This window comes from Grammomys surdaster, unplaced genomic scaffold (genome assembly GCF_004785775.1).
Source record: "Grammomys surdaster isolate TR1022 unplaced genomic scaffold, NIH_TR_1.0 216, whole genome shotgun sequence".
NCBI classification, from domain to species: Eukaryota; Metazoa; Chordata; class Mammalia; order Rodentia; family Muridae; genus Grammomys; species Grammomys surdaster.
The window spans coordinates 990915-1012050 of NW_021604661.1; the positions used below are offsets into that span (position 1 = coordinate 990915).

At 38.6% G+C, this 21136-nt stretch overlaps 1 protein-coding gene across 1 annotated transcript in view; it reads right to left on the reverse strand.

Annotated features, from left to right (window-relative positions):
- The window catches only part of Fam120c (family with sequence similarity 120C), a 132218-nt gene that overhangs the window by 6467 nt on the left and 104615 nt on the right, over positions 1–21136 (reverse strand). Inside the window, exons 11-15 of the mRNA XM_028772643.1 lie at positions 8726–8840; positions 4444–4653; positions 3245–3446; positions 850–988; positions 435–492 (exon numbers count right to left, since the gene is read on the reverse strand). Coding sequence (XP_028628476.1) covers positions 435–492; positions 850–988; positions 3245–3446; positions 4444–4653; positions 8726–8840 — 724 coding nt within the window. The remainder of the gene's footprint in view (positions 1–434; positions 493–849; positions 989–3244; positions 3447–4443; positions 4654–8725; positions 8841–21136) is intronic.

Consider the following 21136-nt stretch of genomic DNA (forward strand, 5'->3'; position numbering starts at 1 on the left):
TTCATGAGGTCAAGGCAAGTTTTCTAAGCATCTTTCTAAGCATCTCTGCTGGGCACTCAATACTCAGACAGGCTTTAGACAATTTGCTATTTGCTGTCAGTGTCACTCTGTTCCCTTCTGGCTGCATACAGTACAACTATACGAGGCACATTGTTACTGGTATAATGTCTTTAGGACATTGCACCTGGTTTCTATTGTGTGACCTTTTATTCAGAAAAAAACAGCCTCTGCAGCCCAGTGGGAACAATTCAGGGAGACAAATGCTTACTGACCACCAAACCAGAGAAGTGGGCACTGAAATCAAATGGCTAGAAAAGGCATGAAAACTGTCCCCAGGCAGCTCATCTTTCTGTGCTTGCCATAATCTCTTGTAATCTAGCCAGAAGGGACAAAAGATGTCAAAGCAGCAGGATAATCTCAAGAAATATACTTACTTGTTTATTTCCTTTTTTGTGACCTTTGGATCCTCTACCAGCCTGTTCTTTTCCATGCCTTTAGCAAGAGAGAGAAAAGTGACCATAAGAACACATGAAGCCCAAATTCCATTTTTACTTGGTTTTACTGATCATTCTGTCTTGTTAATTTAGATGACTTTCTTTAGTATTACCACTGCAAACATCTACCTCTACCATTTTTACGTTGCACTGAATTATTCTTTGTTCCTTGTTGTCCTTGGCAGAAAAACTCTTTTTATCAAGCAGAGCATTTGTTACATATTTGATGAGCTACAGCTAAAACTTATTTCAAGTATGAAAATTGATTAACACATCTTACCTTAGTAGAAGGATTCAATAGCTGGGTATTTTCCTAAAGGGATACTAGCTCAGACCAACCCATTCAAGTACATACCCCTTTCCTGGCCCACCGACAGAAACCACTTGCATGCCAAAGGATCCTCGACTTCTGGAAGATCTGCTGCCAGCCCACTGGCCCACCACCATGCCAGCAATTTCGAGTTTTCCTCCTTGGGGTGGGATTGGATGGAGACCTGGTAATTGAAGAATAGCAGCGGTGGATGGCAAGTACAAGATAGAACAAGAGGTGAAATGAATGAAAGATACTACACAATCTACCTATTCTTATCCCCCTTTCTCTGTGATAAGACTGTGATAACATCAAAGGAAGTTAATTCAGGGAAGAGGATTGAAGATCCCTCTTTACATCCACTTCAATAACTGGAGTGGAAGTCAATGACGTTTTTCACCTATATAGCCAGCCACATAATAGGAATTTGTGTAGAAACATTTTTTTTCTAGCACCAAATATATTTTTTCTTTCTTAAAGAATTCAAAATTTGCATCCATGCATATGTGTTTTGATCACATCCACACATCTCTCTCCCCTCTAAATCTTCACTTAGCCTTCTCATCACGTTGCCCTCCCAGCTCCACCTTCTTTAACACAGAGACAATCAGAGATCGGTTAAGTCAGCTTAAAGGGATGGAATGGTCGGCTTGCTGGTTTATAAGACTCGACTATACAGGGGGCTAACTCTTAGACTTGAGCTAAATATAACTGCTGCATTTTGAGACCCTAAAAGACTAGGTTCAACTTCCAGCTTTACTATTTTTTATTAATCATTTTATTTGTTTATATTTCAATTAATATCCCCCTTCCCAGTTACCGTTCCACAACCCTCTCCCATCCATCATTCCCTTGGGGCCACCCCACCCATCTCAAAATTGTTAGCCAAAACTGTTAGTTCCTGTCCAAAGGAAAGACAGGGACAAAAAAATGTAGCAGAGACTGAAGGAAAGGCCATCTAGAGACAGCCCCACCTGGGGATCCATCCCATCTGCAGACACCAGCTTTACTATTTTTAAATAGAGGAGAAACACATACTACACATGTTCAACAGCAAAGATACACTTATCTGATGACAGACTCTTGCTACTTCTTTCTTTTCTTTTCTTTTCTTTTCTTTTTTCTTTTCTTTTTTTTTTTTTTTGCGACAAGGTTTCTCTGTATAGTCCTGGCTGTCCTGGAACTCACTCTGTAGACCAGGCTGGCCTCGAACTCAGAAATCCGCCTGCTTCTGCCTCTCAAATGCTGGGATTAAAGGCGTGTGCCACCACCGCCCAGCTGACTCTTGCTACTTCATGTTAAAATATCCCTACTGTTTATCCTGTTTCAGAGCTGGGGATGCATGTAGCTAGAATGGCAGTCTAGAATGTTAAAGTCCTAGGACTGATTCCCCCAACCAACATGTACACATGAAACTCCTGTTTCACCAGAAGCAGGTTGTTTAATATATCAAGATTCAAGCTGCTGAATCATGTGTCTATCATGTGTCTCTATTCCTTATTAAACAGAAGCTTGGCTGTCACCATACTTTATACATGTATGTACGTATGTACTTGTTTTCTGTACTAAGCTGTAATCCTGGGGCTGGAGAGATGGGTCAGCAGTTAAGAGCACTGACTGCTCTTCCAGAGGTTCTGAGTTCGATTCCCAACAACCACATGGTGGCTCACAACCATCTGTAGTAGATTTGATTCCCTCTTTTGGTGTATACAAAGACAGCTACAGCGTACTCATAAAAAAAAAAGATAGAGGGCTGGAGAGATGGCTCAGTGGTTAAAAGCATTGACTGCTCTTGCAGAGGTCCTGAGTTCAATTCCCAGCAACCACATGGGGGCTCACAACCATCTGTAATGGGATCCAATGCCCTCTTCTGGTGTGTCTGAAGACAGTGACAGGGTACTCACAAATGTAAAATAAATAGATCTTAAAAAAAAGATATAATCCTTTGATCAAACTTCTTTCCATGCTTTTAGAGCTGAAGGTAGACAATGTATCAATTCTACCCCTAGAGTGAATACAGCTACATCAAGCTACTGTCATCTTCCAATACTGACATGTACTTCCAATTCTTTTCTTAACATTCTTGCAACTGCCTATAAGGAGTGAATGAACTAGCAGCAAGCATGCTCCAGTTCATACGAATTATAACTATCGAAGTAAGGAAGTGACGAGTGATTCTTGGTTTTCCACCAGTCCAGACCGCATGAGTTTGGATGATGAGAATCAAACCACTGAGAACCAACCACCTCTATTGAGAATGGACTTGGATTTCACTGGACTTTCTTCTGCAGGATACAGCATTTATAGTTACCTGTCAAACTATTACATTGTAGTGTGGAATTCCAAGTGAGATATACATGAAATTGTTGACTCTGCCACTGGCAGTAAGCTGATTATGATTATGAAATACATTAGACGACACATCATCTTAGATACTGACCTGCAAACCCTCGACTCCTTGCTTGAGGGGGAGGTGGAAATGAGCCCATGGCTCTGGAATAAAGAGAAACAGGATAGAGAGAGGGCACCATAGGAGGCACGAATGTAGGTGAGGGAAGCAGAGCGGAAGGTGGTGGATGATTCATGTTGACGCCTTCAAGGATGCTCTGCCGCATCTTTTCCACTTTGCTTGCCAGGTCAGCCTTCGAATAAGGACAGGCATTAGTATTGATTTGAACTTTCCCATGGTCCATGTACAGTGCCGAGCACTCTCATAATTCTCTTCCCATTGTGGGAATTGAGCCCAGGGCAAAATGCTTCTAGATTATTGCCCAGAAAGCCTGCTTGCCATTAAAGTTCCTACTCTTCATAAGAAACCTACTAAATACCATAAGATTATTTCTGACCAGCAACTTATGAGGAAAATAAATATAACAATATGGATATCAGTAAAGGGTTGACTGCATGTCAATAATAGTTTAGATCACTCTTTTAAGGGAAAGGTAACAGAGAAAAGAAAAATAAACCTAGATGCTTACAGGGCTCTTAACCACTCTCACACTCAGGACTGGAGACCCTTAGCTCTGATGAGGCTACGTATATATATATAAATGAATGAATGTGGCCGTGTTGCAATACAATGCTACTTATAAAGAAGAAGGGGCAGGATGGAAGTGATTTTCTGACCCTTTAGTCCCTCAGCTCATTTCCCACTAAATATACACTACCAAGTAAGGTTCCCTTTCCCTTGCTGTTTTTCACCCTTCCCAAGGTTATACTGTAAAACCTACCCTATCATCTCCTTACCGTTTGCTTCTATTTCTAACTCCCCTCATACCTCTCAAAATATCACTTAGAAAAGTGACTTGCAGTATTTGTGAATAAGGAGAATGAAATTCCAAGAGTTCCAGGAAGGGTATATAGTACAATGTATGTGGGAATTCCATGGGGAAGAAATACTCTCAGTAAGGAAAAAGTTATAAAAACTATTAGGTAGGAAAAAAACAGAACTCTCCAACATATGCTTTTGTAACACACATATATTAGATTATAGGCTTTGGGGATCATGTTGATTACATTAGCTAAGGTCAGGCATGCTGTTTCACTCCTGTTCCCTGCTGCCCAAATGTTTTAGCTCTAGCCCCACTTCCATGCCTACAAATTTGTTCCCACAGCAGATCAGGGTGTGTTTACTGGTACCTGGCCATCACAGAGTTCAACCAGTGACACTCGCTCTCGGCCTGCTTTAATGAGTTTGCTCTGGAACAGCTTGCCATCAAAGTAAATCCAGGGGCAGCAGTGTTCCCAAGGGACTGGCTGGCCACATGCATCATTAGCAAACAGAGCTGTGTCGACCCCACTCATGAACAGGGCAGCAAGCTGGATCCCTCGAGCATCCAGTTTCTCAATCTAAAACCATCACAGAGAAAAATATTAAGACACTACAAGGAAAAAAAAGAAAGAAATGAAAAGCTTCAGGTCTAAAGCAACCTAAAATCTGTGGCCTCATATGTTTGGTTGCAGTTAAAATACAGATACCCTAAAATATTGTATAAAATTATCTTTAGGCAATGTTTATAAGGTATCTATGAAACATAAATGAAGTCATAATTAGATTTGTATCTTATCCCAAGATACCTCATTGTGTATATACAAATATGAAAAAGTCTGAAAAAAATCTCAAATCTGAAATATGTCTGGTCAATTCTGTACATTTCAGATAAGGGGTACCTAACCTAGATTGTCATTGGTAATATTTATTATTATTCCTGTGATGTTGATTCTTCCAGTTAAATTAGAACATGCTGGGCTGGCAGAATGGTTCAGTGGGTAAAGGCACTTAGTGTCAAGCCTGATGACCTGAATTCGATCCCTAAGTCATCCACATGGTAGAAGAAGAGAAGCAGCTTCTCCAAGTTGTCCTCTGACCTCCACATGAACTCTGCGGCACAATGCAACCCCCCCCACTGCACTACCAAATAAATAATACATGTAAAATAGTATTTTTTTTTAAATGGTCTTACTCCATAGCTTAGGCTCATCTCACAGTTATGGTAATCCTTCTGCCTCAGCTCCCTGAGTACTGGGATTACAGTCATGAGCTGCCATACATATTGCTTTTCAACCTACGCTTGAGTGCATAAATAGCTTTTATGTCCACCTTTCCCTGAGGTGATTTAGAGGATACTTATTTTGCCCATGAAACTTGAAAATTTCAAAAAGTGAAAACCAAAAGAATATTCAATACTGATGATAGTGCAGTGAGATAACTGGGAAGTCTTCCAAATGTGGAGGACTATCTATAGCAACTAAGTAATATATATCAAGAACTCCAAAACTGTTTACATTTGTTAACTCTGAAAGTTTACTTTTAAGAGTCAGCTCTAGCAAGGTGATGGTGCATGGACTGAGGAGGCTAAGGCAAAAGTTCTGCTGCTAGTTCAAGGCCAGCCTGGGCCAAGACAATATATCTTATTTCAAATCAACCAGCCACCCAGCCAAACAAACAAACTCTCTTCAGCCAAGTATGATAGCTACTCAAAAGACTGAGGTGACAGGATCATCTGAGCCTAGGAGTTTAAGCCTAGCCTAGGTAAACAAACTATATTTGTCTTAGGGTGTTGGATTTTTCCTTTGCTGACCTAACTTAAATTATGATGTAGCAAATCTTTTTCTCTTTTTTTCTGGTGTTTCTGATTGAAGCCCCCATCAAAATTTGGTTATCAGCCTACCACCGAGCTTCGGCCCAACTTCAAGTCTATCTTACTATTTTGTTTGACATTACCAAATACTACAGGCTAGTCTCAAATTCTATTCCTTCCTGCTTCAGGTTTCAAGCACATGTCACTCTGCTTAGCTTGTCCTCTCCCTTTGTCAATCTAGTATCAAAGTACTAAACTGTTTTTTCCTTCAGCTTGACACATGTTAGAATCATATGAGAAGAATGAACTTCAATTAAGAAATTGCCTTCATCAGATTGGCCTGTGAATGAACCTTAGGACATTTTACGGATTAATAATGTGTGAGCAAGCCAGTAAGTAGCACTCTTCCATTGCCTCTGCTTCAGTTCCTGCCCCCAGGTTTCTGCCTTGAGCTCCTGCTCTGGCTCTCCTCCGTGATGAACTATAAAGTGTGAGCTGAAATCAAACCTTTCCTCCCCCAAGTTGGCATTGATCACTGTTTTGCCACAGCACATAAATTCTGCAAACTATTATACTACCTTCCCTATTCAGCTTCAAGTGCCTGCTACCCATCTGGTTTGATTTTATAAGCCTTACTGGATTTGTTCAACCCTGGGGCTGGGGTACTAGAGTGATTAAACAGGAAAAAGCAAGTTCACTGTGGAGGCAATGTGATCGACTCTTCAGGCTCCTGCTACCATTTTATGGTCATGACAGACTGTACCCTCAAACTGAGCTAGAATAAATAATTTTGTCATAGCAATGAAAAAAGTAATAAATATAGGTCTCAAAGGAACGTGCTAAAACCAGGGAAGGGTTGTCTTGCATTAATAGCTAGTATTTATGGAGTATGATATATTTAAAATATACAAATATACAAGAGACTTTTCTGTTTTACATACATTACTTTATTATCTTTACAGTACCATGAGTAATGGCATAGAAAGGCAAAAAAGCCAAGTAACCTTGGACAGCATCATGTAGATAGGAGGCAATAATGCTAAGATTGAGGCACAAGGCAATCTATATTTACAGTCCATCTTCTATTGCTTTCAGTTTATGGTGTATCTGTTTTCTTCTTTATGCTTTTCTATTATTCTCCTAGTTTTTACTCCTGTAGAGGGATTTTAATCCATCAATACGGCTAGTCTGGCTAAAATACAGACACGCCCTCTAGTGGTTTGAATATGCTCGGCCCAGGAAGTGGCACTAGGAGTAGGTGAGGCATTGTTGGAGTAGGTGTGTCATTGTGGAGGTGGACTTTAAGACCCTCGTCCTAGCTGCCTGGAAGCCAGTTGGCTCCAGTTTGTCTTCAGAACTCTCAGCTCCTGCAGCACCATGTCTGCCTGGAAGCTGCCAGGCTCCTGCCTTGATAATAATGGACTGAAACTCTGAACCTGTAAGCTAGCCCCAATTAAATGTTGTCCTTTATAAAGAGTTGACTTGGTCATGATGTCTGTTCACAGCAGTAAAATCCAAACTAAGACACACCCTTAGCATATACCTTTAATCCCAAACAATGACGGTAAAGTTAGTTTGTAGAAGGAGGCACCCATGTTTGAAAGTGATGTCTAATTTGAGTGGCAGACAAAATGATTAATCACAGAAAGATTTGACAGAATAGAATATTCCCAACGCTCACAAAACAGAGGAGAGAACAATGTAGAGAGGGAAAGAGAGAGGGCAGTTCTCCTGGGACAGTTGTACAGAAACAGGTTGCAGAATGAGAACAAGCTAGACACACGTAAAGACAGAATGAGCCAGAGAATGAGAAGGAGCCAGAAGATTTGAACAGATTGCTAGAGTTAGTTTGAGGCTAAACAGAGCCATTTAGGAGAAGCCCAGAAAAGCTAGATTGAATCAGGACTTTTGAGTCAGAACAGCTGAGTTGAACCAGCCACAACTCAGAAAGAGCTGGTAAGGGTGAGCTTAGTCAGCAGTAAATCTCAGGGGCTGAAAACATTCTAGGTCTGGATTAGATTGTACAGAGGCTGGAAGTTTCCAGGACTAGGCCTAGTAAGCCTCAGGGATGATAATTACATTAGGCTAACAAAAGATACTGTTTCACACTACCCTTTATTAAGTGTGTGTGTTGGGACCAGGGGCAATGATGAGATGGCTCAGTGTACACAAGATTCATCATTCAAATTCGATCACTGGCTCTTGCAAGCTGACCAGAGAGAAGTGACTGCTTAGAGTTATCATCTGACCTTTAGATGTATACCATAATTCACACACACCTACAATCACACACTAAATAAGTAAATAAATACAAATTAAGTAAGAGGAGATAGATACTTACTCAGAGACAAACAGGAACACTAAGGTCCCTGCAACGTATCTTATAAGTGCCAATCTCACCATGATTTACAAGCCTTGTAAAATATCTATCTTTTCTGAGTATTCTGATTGATCATTATGGGGGTGGAAGGATATAGCAGGTATCCCTTGGTTTTATTAATAAAAGGATCTATTTGGCTATAAGGTAAATAAAACACTTACCTATAGAATTACTCTTTCTCTAGCTCCAAAAGAAAAGGACTTAAAATAGACCTATGAGCTTATGGAAGAAAGAATGTGAGCATGGTGGAATACACCTATAATCTCAGCACTTGGAAAGTAGAAGCAAAAGGATCAGGAGTCCTCTTTCCTTATACAGCGAGTTTCGGCCCAGCCTGAGACCCTGTCTCAAAACAAAACAAATCAAAACAAAACAAAACAACAAAACACACAAATCAAATCAAATCAAATCAAAACTGAAAAAGCAGGGGAAAAAATTAAATGAAGGTAGAACAAATCACCTTGAGTTCTTGAAGCTGATCTGGTTCATAAAGCTGGGTAGACACTGCCTGTGCAAGGAAGGTGTCAAGTTCATGGCGATGCAGGATTCGGCCACCAGGCCACTGAACCATGTATCTAGAAACAAAAACATCGTTATTTGATCACAGTTCCCATCATTCAAGTCCCAGACACTAAGAACCTAAAGTGGTGCCAAGCATTATAGCATATACCTGTAATCCTATTATTTTGGAGAAAAGGAGGAGAATAGAGAGTTCCAGGCTAGCCTGGGTATCATAGCAAGACACTACCAGAAATAATAACAAGAACAAGGGCTGGAGATGTAGCTCAGAAGAAGAGAGCTTTCCTAGAATGCACACACACAAAAAAAACATGCATACAAAAAACTCCATGAACTTGTCAGGAATCAAACTCTGAGTTAATTCATAGTGATTCCAAATCTGAGTGGCAGAGGAGATAGACAGGAATGACATTGATAGTGTAGTGTGGAATGCCAAGAAAAAAATGCACAGAGTTCTATGAGAACACAGAAGAGAAAAATGGGCAAGGAAGTCACCTGAAAAACTCATCAGGAGCAGAGTTTCAAGGGGATTGTATAATTTAATGAGACACAAGGTAGGAATAAGGCGTCCTGTTTTATTCTAGGAAAGAATAATGTGGAGGCATGATTTGGCAAGATGCACCTGGCTTGATATTGCTGAATGATAGTGGGTAAAATTACAAAGTCAGCCACTATATCATAGTCTCCAAATAAGGCGATGTAAATCTCTGTCCCCTAATTGTAGGAAGACATTTAAGGACTGTCAGCATGACAGTGATTCTGACATACATATCACTTGAGATGACCGAATCCATGGCCAAAAGTGGACTAAATGAAGGCACTGCCAGTAAGGATGAAGTCGTTTGGGGATAAGATTAAGAGCTGTCAGCATATAAGCCCACAAAGCTTGGTCATAAAAATTTCTTTTCCCATAGTCCTAGGGATGGAATCCAGGACTACATGCATGTTATGCAAATGATTTGTCATTCCCAATCCTTGGCCACAGGTTTTATAGGTCACTGAAGAGAATATGGAAGACCCTAGGACCCCAAGAAGTTTGGCCTGTGAAGATGGTTAGATGACATGGTACTATTTCTAAAGATAAGAAATCTAATTAAGTACCTATTCACAAGTATTTGAATCAACTGTCCACGAACTGAATGTGTCTTACTATACTATTATAGACACTAAAAATGAAGAGACAAATGGAAAAAACTACAAATATATCAGTATAAAATATGTACTTAGCTCTTTAACGGTGCATATGACAATAAACATGCACAACTTCTAGTTTAGAGTTGTTCTAGACTTTTGGAACTTGGCATTTAAAGCAAGGGTGGCTGGAACAACACATGGGATGAACTCCTGGAGACTCTAGCCCAATTATTACAGCCACAGTATGGCTTGGGATCTAGAAAGCTCTCTGAACTACTGTCTTCCAATAGAGAGAAAAACAGTATAAGCATCCCTACCATCAATACTTTTTCTTCAAACTCAAATTTCTTTGAATTTTATAATGATTCTGGAATGGCAGGAATGAACAAACCCTGTGACGTGTTTAGAATATGTAGGTAGGATATATAGGTAGGAACTCTGTAACTGACAAAGCTTCCCTTTGCCTAGAACATTTTGTACCATTTTTTTTTCTGCTCATTGTTCACTTAGGAAGTTTATTCATACTTTATAACCTATTTTATATTTTCTGATACTATGTTATTTTGGCACATAATCCATAGTTCATATCTTTCTCTAAGTGTCCTTTTTACCAATACTTTTTTGCCTTGAAGACTATTTTTTTTAAATAATTTCTTGATTTAGCTTTACTTAAGCTTTTATTTCAAAGCCTTTTATCTTAATTTCTTGGCAAATGTGAAGAAAACATCGAAAATGTTGCCATCAAGCTATGCCATGAAAATCATAAACAAAAGACATTTCAAATTACAGACTATGTGAGTGACAGAACAAAGTTTAAATGTTAAACTAATTATCCACAACGAAAATGTATTCAAGTGTCTATGTGAATTACCAGGAGGTCTAGGACCTTGTGTGTTCTTGATGATCTTTGTTTATTATTTCTTCTTTATTATGAACCTTAGTATAGAGTAGGTATTGGTAAATATTTATTGGAAGAGTATTAATCGGGTCATGCTTAAACAAATGAAAAAAAACCAACAACACTTAACCAAAGCAGAGCTTCCAAAGCAGAATTAGTTGAATTATATACATTTTGAATATTATAAAAGAAAAATGACCTAAAGGAGTCAACTGTGAGAGAAAGGCAAGCTCACAGAAAATCTAATACAACTCACAGGGAATGGTCGTGCAGCTTGTTCTGAGTGCTCACTAAACGTATCTAGAGAATCAAAGATAGCTCTACAGAGGAGGAATTAACTTACTTTATTAGGGATTAGAGGTTTTTGCTGGGTTTGATTTATACTCCAGTGTTAATCTGAATTCTTAGTATAAAGTATTGCACAGTAGGTGCTCAATAAATATTTGCTGAATACGTCACTGTCAGCATATGGTAAGCTCCATTCATCAATCAGTCTGCTATTCAACAAGTGTTGAATAAATTATGAGATGCAGTGTAGGGCCTAATAAGTCAATGGGGTGCAAGGACAGAGGAAATAATAATAATTATTAAATCTATCAATATTTAGGGTTGTTCATCATGCACTATTTTCTAAACTATATGATTCCATTGAGAATTATCTCTGGCAAAACTAAATCATGGAGGCTGGAGAGTTGGTTCAGTGGTAAAGGTAGCTTCTTGTTCTTGTGTTTGGTTCCCAGCATTCACATGGTGTCTAACGACTATCAGCAATTTCAGTTCCAGAGGATTCAATGCCCTCTTTTGGCCTCCATGGGTACTGGATGCACATGTTGCACAGACATGTGCAGGCAAACACTCGTACACATAAAATAAAATATATAAATATAAAAACAATAAAACCTATATCATAACATCTTTTCACTTTCCATGACAAGATAGCATTTTTACGATTACATAATTTTATATAATACATGCAACTATTGTAATTCTATCATAATTTTAGTAAACTATAATTTACTCATATATAGTAAATGCCTGTGATATTGTAGACACCTTGATAGAACTGTTATTTGGATAAACTATAGTGGCAAAGATTACACAATTTGGAAGCTGACTTCCTTGGCATTGAGATTGTAATACTTTGTGACTCTAGGCAACTGCCTTAACCTCTGGAAGATTTAGTTTTCTCATCTCTAGAATTTCTCATCTCTAGTACTGCCTACATGTGAAAAGGTTCTTTTTATTTGGTGAAACTCTTTTTTTGTTTGTTTGTGTTTTTGTTTTTCGAGACAGGGTTTCTCTGTGTAGCCCTGGCTGTCCTAGAACTCACTCTGTAGACCAGGCTGGCCTCGAACTCAGAAATCTGCCTGCCTCTGCCTCCCAAGTGCTGGGATTACAGGCGTGTGCCACCGCCGCCCGGCCGTATTTGGTGAAACTCTCATTCAATACTAAATTCTTATACATACAAACACTTGTTACTAGCCTATTAATTTTGTGTTTATTTGTGTCAAGCCAATACCATACTGACTTAAATTTTACATATGATTTAATAATTGAAAGTCTTTCCTTTTATACCACTTCTACTTTTAATTTTATGTAACATTAACAAATTTGTTCTGATTCCAAACTTTCATGTTCATTCTGAGTCAGGAAAATGTAAAAGGCTGGGACCAAGTTGTAGAGTACTTGGGAAGGAGGAGGTTTGATCCCTAACATTGTAAAACAGAAAAGTATAAAGAGGTATGGTCATCCTTAGTTCTACAGTTCAAAACACCACAAAAAACTTTAGTGACCTTTAAAGGACTAAGATTTTTAATGCTGATAAAGTCTGTATTTTCTCTTCTGAATCATTTTTTTAAATGCAAATCTAAGAACTCTTTACCTAGCATCAGATCCCAGATGTGCCCTGTTCTCCTTTCCTTCTGTAGTTGATAATTTTGAGTTCATGGGGCTTTAAGTCACTCCATCTTTTTTTCTGACTACAAAGTTATCTAATTGCTCCAGCACTAATTGTTGAAAAAAATTTCAGTCTAGTGAACTGCTTCTTTATTTGTCAATATCAATTGAATATATCAGTGTGAACACATATTCTTGAGTTCTTTGTTCCATGAAATAATCCTTAGCAAATATCTCTGTGTCTTAGATATTTATAATAAGCTTTCACTTTGTATTTTCCTCCTTTTTTCAAGATTGTTTTAGTTATTAAGGGTTAGTATCTTTTTTTTTCCAAGATAGGGTTAGTACTATGTGCTCAGGCTAGCCTTGAACAGGCACAGGGATCCTTCTACTTTTGTTGAGAAGCTAGGAGTAAGGGTCTGTGCCAACACATCCATTCAACTTTACCTTTTGATATAAATCTTAGAATAACTTCATTGAATCTAATAAACAATGCATGAAAACTATGGATTGAAGAGATGACATCTTTATAATAGTAAGACTTCCAGCCCACGAAGTTTCTATCTACTTAATATCTCTTTGACTTTTTCCATGAACATTTAGCATAATAATTATCTGAAGTGCTAGGGGTTGAACTCAGGTCCTCATATGCATGCACTCTACAATTGACCAGCCCTAAGCATAAAGATTTTAAAGTTGATTCATGATCTGGCCTGTTAGCAGTAGTTTGACTTAATTGCTACATAATTTTTCATTGATGGACATACCTCAGTACGTTTATCCACTTACCAGTTGATAGATAATTAGGTTCTTTGAGCTTTTTGGCTATTATGATTAATACTTCCATTAATATTCAAGTCTTTCTGTGGGCATATCTTTTCAGTGCTCTTGGAGCGATAGCTAGGAGTGAAATGAATGAGTCATCTGATACATACATATTTAATCTTTTAAGAAAATAATAAATTTGGGGCCAAAGACATAGCTCTGTGGGTAAGGTGTTTGCAGCTCTTTGAGAGGACCCAAGATTGGTTCCTAAGCCCCCACATTAGGTAGAACTACCTGTAACTCCAGCTCCAGGAGATGATGCCCTCTTCTGGCTTCCACAGGCATCTGCACATACATGGCACATACTCATAAATATACAGACAGACAGACAGACAGACAGACACACACACACACAAGACTTTGAAAAAGAAAATGGCATACCAGATGGAGATGTACCTTACCGTTAAAGCATTTTGTACTGTAGGCTAAGCTGTGTTTTTTAGTTTGTATTAAAAAACAACAAAATTTAATTTAAAGTAAAAAATGGCAAAGTAGTCTCAAAAGTAGCTATACTTCCTGTATTTTTTCAACATTAAAATTTTTTGCTATGGTCTTTTTAATTACAATCATTCTGACTGAATGAAGTAGTATCTGCTATTATCACTTTTCTTCAAGAAACTTCTGGAAATCTTAGAGTAATAAGGCAAAACAAAAGAACTATAAATAGGGAAAGAAAAATCAAGCTGTCAATGTTTTCAGGGATATGATCTCATATTTCAAAGATCCTAGAGAGTCCATCAGAACTGATAAGCAATTTAAGGAAAGTGATAGGATACAAAAAATAAAAAACAAAAAAACCAATAGCCTACACACTGATAAAAAACAAATTTGCTGAGAAAAAATCATAAAAATAAATTAACTTCAAAAACAAAACAGAACAAAACAACAGCACATCATAAATCTAACTGATCAGTAGTTCTCAACCTTCCTAACACTGAGACCCTTTAATATGGTTTCTCATGTTGTGGTGAACCACAACCATAAAATTATTTCATTGGTACTTTGTAACTGTAATTTTGCTACTATTATGAATCGTAATGCAAATATCTGAAATTCAGGATATCTGATATTGTGACTTCTGTGAAAGGATCATTTGATCCCCAAAGAAGTCGAGACCCACAAGTTGAAAACCACTGGAATAGATGAAAAGATTCTACAATAATAACACCCCAAAGAAAAATGACAAACTATGAAAGGGTCCTCCGATGTTCATGGATACGATGAGTTAATATTGTTAAACTTACATACTAATGAAATTCACCAATAGATTCAATACAATCCCCCATTAAAATACCACACCTTTCTTTTTCACAGAACTAGAAAAATAATCCCCAAAATCATATGAAAGCAGAAAAGACCCCGAATAGGGGGAAAAAGTACATCTAAAGTTATCATAACACCCAATTTCAAATTATACTACAGAGCCATATATAACAATGAAAATCATGGTATTGGCACAAAACAGGCATGTATAGTAATGGAACAGAAATAGAGGACACGCATATACCCAAATTGTCAGGAATATGATTCTTGGCAAAGGTGACACAGAAGCCAAGAATCATTTTAACAAATGGTAGTTAGAAAACTAGATGAACCCTATTTAGAAGTCTGAAACTCTCTTATTCTGTGTAAGCCTCTATTCGAACTCGAACACTTAACATAAAACTGAAACTTCCAAACTATAAGCAGAAAACAGGAGAAACACTTCAAGATGTTGGCAGAGGTAACAATTTTCTGAATAGGATGCCAATAGCTCAGTGAAAGAGGAAATATAGACAATAGGATTGCACCAAATTTAAAACATCTGTATAACAAAGGAGGGGATATAATGTGATGTTCATATTCATAGCAACAATGTTCACAAATCAAGTTGTAGAGTCAGTTTAGGTACCCATCAGCAGATGAGTAAATAAAATGTACTATTTATACAGCACAGGATGATTCAGCCTCAATGAGCAAAATTATGTCATTTGTAGGGAAATTAATGAAACTGAGGGGTTATAATATTAAATTATTTGTAGAGTTTAATTAGTTATTTGGGTCCTTGTTATATATTTGCTCAAATTTTCCATTTCTTCTAGAGTTAATTTTAGTAATTTGTTACTTTCTACAAATTGCCAATTTTATCTATCACTTAATTGGTTGGCATATTATTCCTCGTACTAAATTTTTCCAAAGCTAGTAAGTAGTGTCCCTTTATCATCTTAATTTCATTTTTTTTTAAAGTCAGAGCAGGGGGAACCACAAGAAAAAGTATTAGGGGTATGATCCAAATACAATGTTTGCAAATGACAATGAGGCCTCTTATGTATAATTAATATATCCAGTAAAAAATACTTAACAAAATTGTGTATCATTTAACTTTATTCTTTTGGTAGTCTCATTTCACTTATAGACAATCCACATTTAGCAGTTTCCTGCTCTCTGATTCTTTGGGTTTACTCAGTTTACGGTGCTGGGGAGATTCAGGACCTCATATCAGTCATTACCGCTGCTTTTGATGCTCCTTAACAACCCCCTTAACTACCAGGCTCATGCAGCAATCTTCCCTCAGCTTCCCAAATAGCCAGAAATTGTACTAGCAATGTGTAAAGCTCCAATTTTGGCTTTTTTCTTGTATAATATACATAATTAGGTTATTGGTTTGAGGGTTCTCTTCTTTTATACTAACAGCGCCTGCAGGCATATATTTATCAGCATTATCTTAGATGTGCCTCATAAATTATCGTGTTGCCATTTTGTTCTTATTCATCTCTATTTTCTAATTTCTTTTGTGGTTTCTCCTATGACTCATTATGTAGGACCCTGAAGCTCAATTTTCATATATTTGTGCCTTTTTTCAGGTTTCCTTTCATGAATTACCCCTAATTTTCAGTTGCCTCAGATTATATTTTGAATAGCTCTAGTCCTTTACATTCATCATGTCTTGCTCTGAAACATAACATATTGTCTATTATGCACAATATTCCATGTATACATAAAAAGGAATACTATGTATTGTTGGGTAGGGTATTCTATAGATAACTGGTGGCCTGGTTTATTGTATAGTTCAGGACTTTTATGTTTGTAGTTCTGTAGTTGTTCTTCAACCACTTTTTGAAAATAACATACTGTACTCTGTATTTAATTATCTTGTGTGTGAACTGTGGACTGAACTCAGAGCCATGTGCATGTTAAACATGTGTACCACAGTGTAGCTACAGACCCCATCTCAATTGTTACTCTTAAAATTGTCCATTTATATTTTTCCTTTCTCTTTCTTTCTTTCTTTCTTTCTTTCTTTCTTTCTTTCTTTCTTTCTTTCTTTCTTTCTTTCTTCCTTTCTTTCCTTCTTTTGTTTTTCTTTGTTTGTTATGTGATAGAAAGTTTCTCTGTACAGCTCTGGCTGTCCTGGAACTCTCTTTGTAGACCAGGCTGGCCTTGGACTCACAGAGATCCACCTTCCTCTGCCTCCAGAGTGCCGGGATTAAAGGCATGCACCACCACTGCACAACTCCAACAGTGTATTAAACTACTCACTAGGTCAGAGCCTTAATGATCTATTTGTCTCTGGTCATGTCCTCAGATATACTTAGAGGTATGCCTTCCTATTCTCCTAGGTGTTTCTCAATTTTATCAAGTTGATGATCAGAATTAGGTATCACAATAAAGTAGGTTATCATGCCTTCATTTAAGTTTGCATACTTGGCTTTACTCAGCTGAGTTTTTGTTCTTTTAGTGCTGGAGTTTAAACTTAGGTCTTTGTGTATCCAGAACAAGTATACCACTACAGAACTACATCCCCAACTCTTTGTTTAGGTCTTTGAAAATATTTATACTGCTTTTAAGTGTTTAGTTTTCTTTGAAAGTCTGAATTATTTACTATTTGTCACATTTGGAGATCTGTAGATTGATCAAGAGTGGTCAACATTATTAGTCAATTTTTCTCTTGTTTAGTTAGTGAAGTCTATTTTTCTATGCATAATACAGCACTTGATGTCTCTGTTGAAAATGTTCTCCTTTGTTTTTACCCTAACTTGACTATCTGCCACTCATGATGAGCAAAAGTCACTAGTTGGTTAAAGAGTATGTTTAAGTCTCCTTGGCTAGGAAGATGTTTACCTTTTACCATTGAATATATCTCAGGAGTAAGATTTCTATCAGAGTAGTAGGAGGTTACACACTTTAGCCCCACTCAGCAAAGGACAAGTAGCTTGCAGGTCACATCTAAGAAGGCATGGCCTTGAAAAGTCACACAGTAAAAAGATACATTTCATTTTTATTTAAAATTTAGCTTCTTGATAGTTATTCTCAGACCCTGTTTAATCAGAGGTGCTATTTCAGGCTTTTACACCATAGAGGCATGTACCTACCCTTCATTGATGGGGCTGAACCTATGAGTCTTTACTGAATGACTTGATGTTTGCCCTATGCCTGTCCCGTTCTAGCACATATTCAGGAAGACAAGAAAGAGGCTGATTCTTTCTATGATTCTTGCTATAAAATTCTGGATCTTCTGCCATGTTACTATGTCAGTTAGCTACCAGCCTCCTGATTGCTTATTATTAAGCTCACCTCTGCATTCCACATACTAATAGGCACAGAGTTTTCCATATCTCATTCTAAATTATATCGGTCTCCACCCCATCATTCTTAGTTAGGGTTACTATTGCTGATAAAACACCATGACCAAAAACCATGTTAGCAAGGAAAGGGTTTATTTGGCTTACAGGTCTATATCACTTTTCATCATTGAAGGAACTCAGGCCAGGAACTCAAACAGGGCAGGAACCTGGAGGCAGGAGCTGATGCAGAGAAGTAATGCTGCTTACTGATTTTCTCCCTATGGCTTGTGCAGCCTGCTTTCTTATAAAATCCAGGACCACTAGCCCAATGATGGCACCACCAACAATGGGATAGGCCTCCCATATCAATTATTAATTAAGAAATTTTTCAACAGAGAAATCTCTAATGGCTGAGAAACAGTTAAAGAAATGTTCAACATCCTTAGTCATCAGGGAAATGCAAATCAAAATGACTATGAGATTCTATCTTACACCCATCAGAATGGCTAAGATAAAAAACTCAGGTGACAGCAGATGCTGGTGAGGAAGTGGAGAAAGAGGGTCACTCCTCCAGTACTAGTGGGGGTGAAAACTTGTACAACAACTCTGGAAATCAATTTGGCAGTTTCTCAGAAGATTGGAAATAGTTCTACTTCAAGACCCAGTTATTCCACCCCTGGGCGTATACCCAAACGATGCTCTACAATCCCACAAGGACACTTGCTTAACTATGTTCATAGCAGCCTCATTTGTAATCAGAAACTGGAAACAACCTGGATATCCCTCAACTGAAGAATGGATAAAAATAATGTGGTTCATTTACAAATGGAATAATACTCATCTATTAAAAAGGATAACATAAATTTTGTAGGCAAATGATGGAACTAGAAAATATCATTCTGACTGAGGAACCCAGACCCAAAAGGACATGCATAGTATGTACTCACTTATAAGTTGATATTAGTCATAAAGTATACCAAGTCACAATCCACAGACCCAAAGAAGCCAAAACCCAAGGAGGTCCCAAATGAGAATGGTTGAAAATTTCTCAGAAGGGAAAATAAAATAAATATTGGAGATGGATGAGGGAAGGGAACTGGGTTGGGAAGGGGAGGTGGGAGAGAGTAGGGCGGGGGAGGATCAGGTATAGCAGCAGTAGGGGAGAGAGAATAGAAATCAGAGTGGGAGGATCATTTCTAGGTCAATGACCTGGGATGAGGGAGGCCTCAGGGTGGCTATGTGGGTCACTTTAGCTGAAACTCCTAGCAGTGGAGGATATGGAGCCTGAAGTGGCCACTTTCTGTATACAGGCAGGATTCCTAGTAGAAGGATAAGGACAGCAACCCATTCACAAAACCTTCGACTTAAAATGTGTCCTGCCTACGAGATGTGCAAGGACAAAACAAGAGTAGAGATAGAGTGAATAGTCAACCAATAACTGGCCCAACTTGAGACCCATGCCATGGGCAAGTACCAATCCTTGATACTATTAATGATACTCTGTTTTGCCTGCAGACAGGAGCCTAGCATAACTGTCCTCTGAATGGCTCCATCCAACAGCTGACCTAAACAGAGACAGAGACCCACAACCAAACATTAGATGGAGCTTTGGGAGTCTTGTGGAAGAGTTAGGACAAGGATTGGGGTACCTGAAGAAGATAGGGATTTCATGGGAAGACAGACAAGAATCAACTAACCTGGACCCTGGGGGCTTCCAGAGACTGAATCACCAACCAAAGAGTGAGCATTGGCTGGACCTACCCCCCTACACACATATGTAGTAGGTGTACAGTTTGATCTTCATGGAAGTTCCCCAACAACTGGAGTGAAGGCTGTCCCTGAAATTGTTGTCTGCCTGTGGATTTCATTTCCCTAACTATGCTGCTTTGTCTGGTCTCAGTGAGAGAGGATGCACCTAGTCCTGCAGTGATCGATGTGCCTGTGTGTGTGTGTGTGTGTGTGTGTGTGTGTGTGAGAGAGAGAGAGAGAGAGAGAGAGAGACAGACAGAGAGACACAGAGAGAGACAGAGACAGAGACAGAGAGACAGAGAGACAGAGAGACAGAGAGAGAGGGAGGAGGGGAAGGAGGAAGAGGAAGGGAGGGAGGGAGAGAGAGAGAGAAAGAGAGAAAAGGAGAAAGAGAGAGAAAGTTATGGGGGGCTCCCCTTCTCAGAGGAGAAGGGAAGAAGAAAATGGGAGAGGAGCTGCAGGGGGAGGGGGAACTAGGCAAAGAAGGGGGGCTGATATTGGGATGTAAAATGAATAAGTAAATTAATTAAAAAAAATAAAATACCACCTTACAGCCAAAACTTATGGAGGTAATTTTCTCAATTGAGGTTCCCTCCTTTCAGGTAACTCTAGGTTGTGTCAGGTTGACATAAAAGTAGCCAGCACACATACACTTTATGGCTTGCCTGCCCCAGCAAAGATCTGATTGCTTTATGAGAGCTAGGAATTTTTTCCCAGCATGGTATGTAATACTTCTGTTCTACAGATGGGTATTGAAGATGGGGATACAGTTGTGTTGGTAGCCCTGATCTTTGTAGCTTACCCCTCCCACTGTGAAAACTCCTTCCAATGTTTGAGCCTCAATTAGAGAAGCAGGTTTTCAACCTTTAGGTTACAACTGCTTTGAGGGTCAAATGACCCTTTCATAGGGCTCACACATCAGCTCTCCTGCATAGCAGATATTTACATTACCATCTATAACAATACCAAAACTATAGTTACAGAGTAGCAACAAAAATAATTTTATGGTTGTGGGTCACCACAACACAAGGAACAGTATTAAAGGGTTGCAGCATTAAGAACGTTGAGAACCACTGGATTCGAGTTTCTGCCCTTTTATGCGTGGGATTTGGGTTCAATAATCCTCTTGGCCACACTTACCTGGACTCGGGGATGGGATTGATGACAAATGGCAGCCTTCCCTTTCCAGGGTAAAATAGCCCAAGAATAGGAGCTGGGAGAAGGAATCCCTGTCTTCTTGGCTATTCCTGCTTGAAATAGACCCACTTTAATACAGGTGAGGGTAAGGGGGTGATCTTGACTCAAA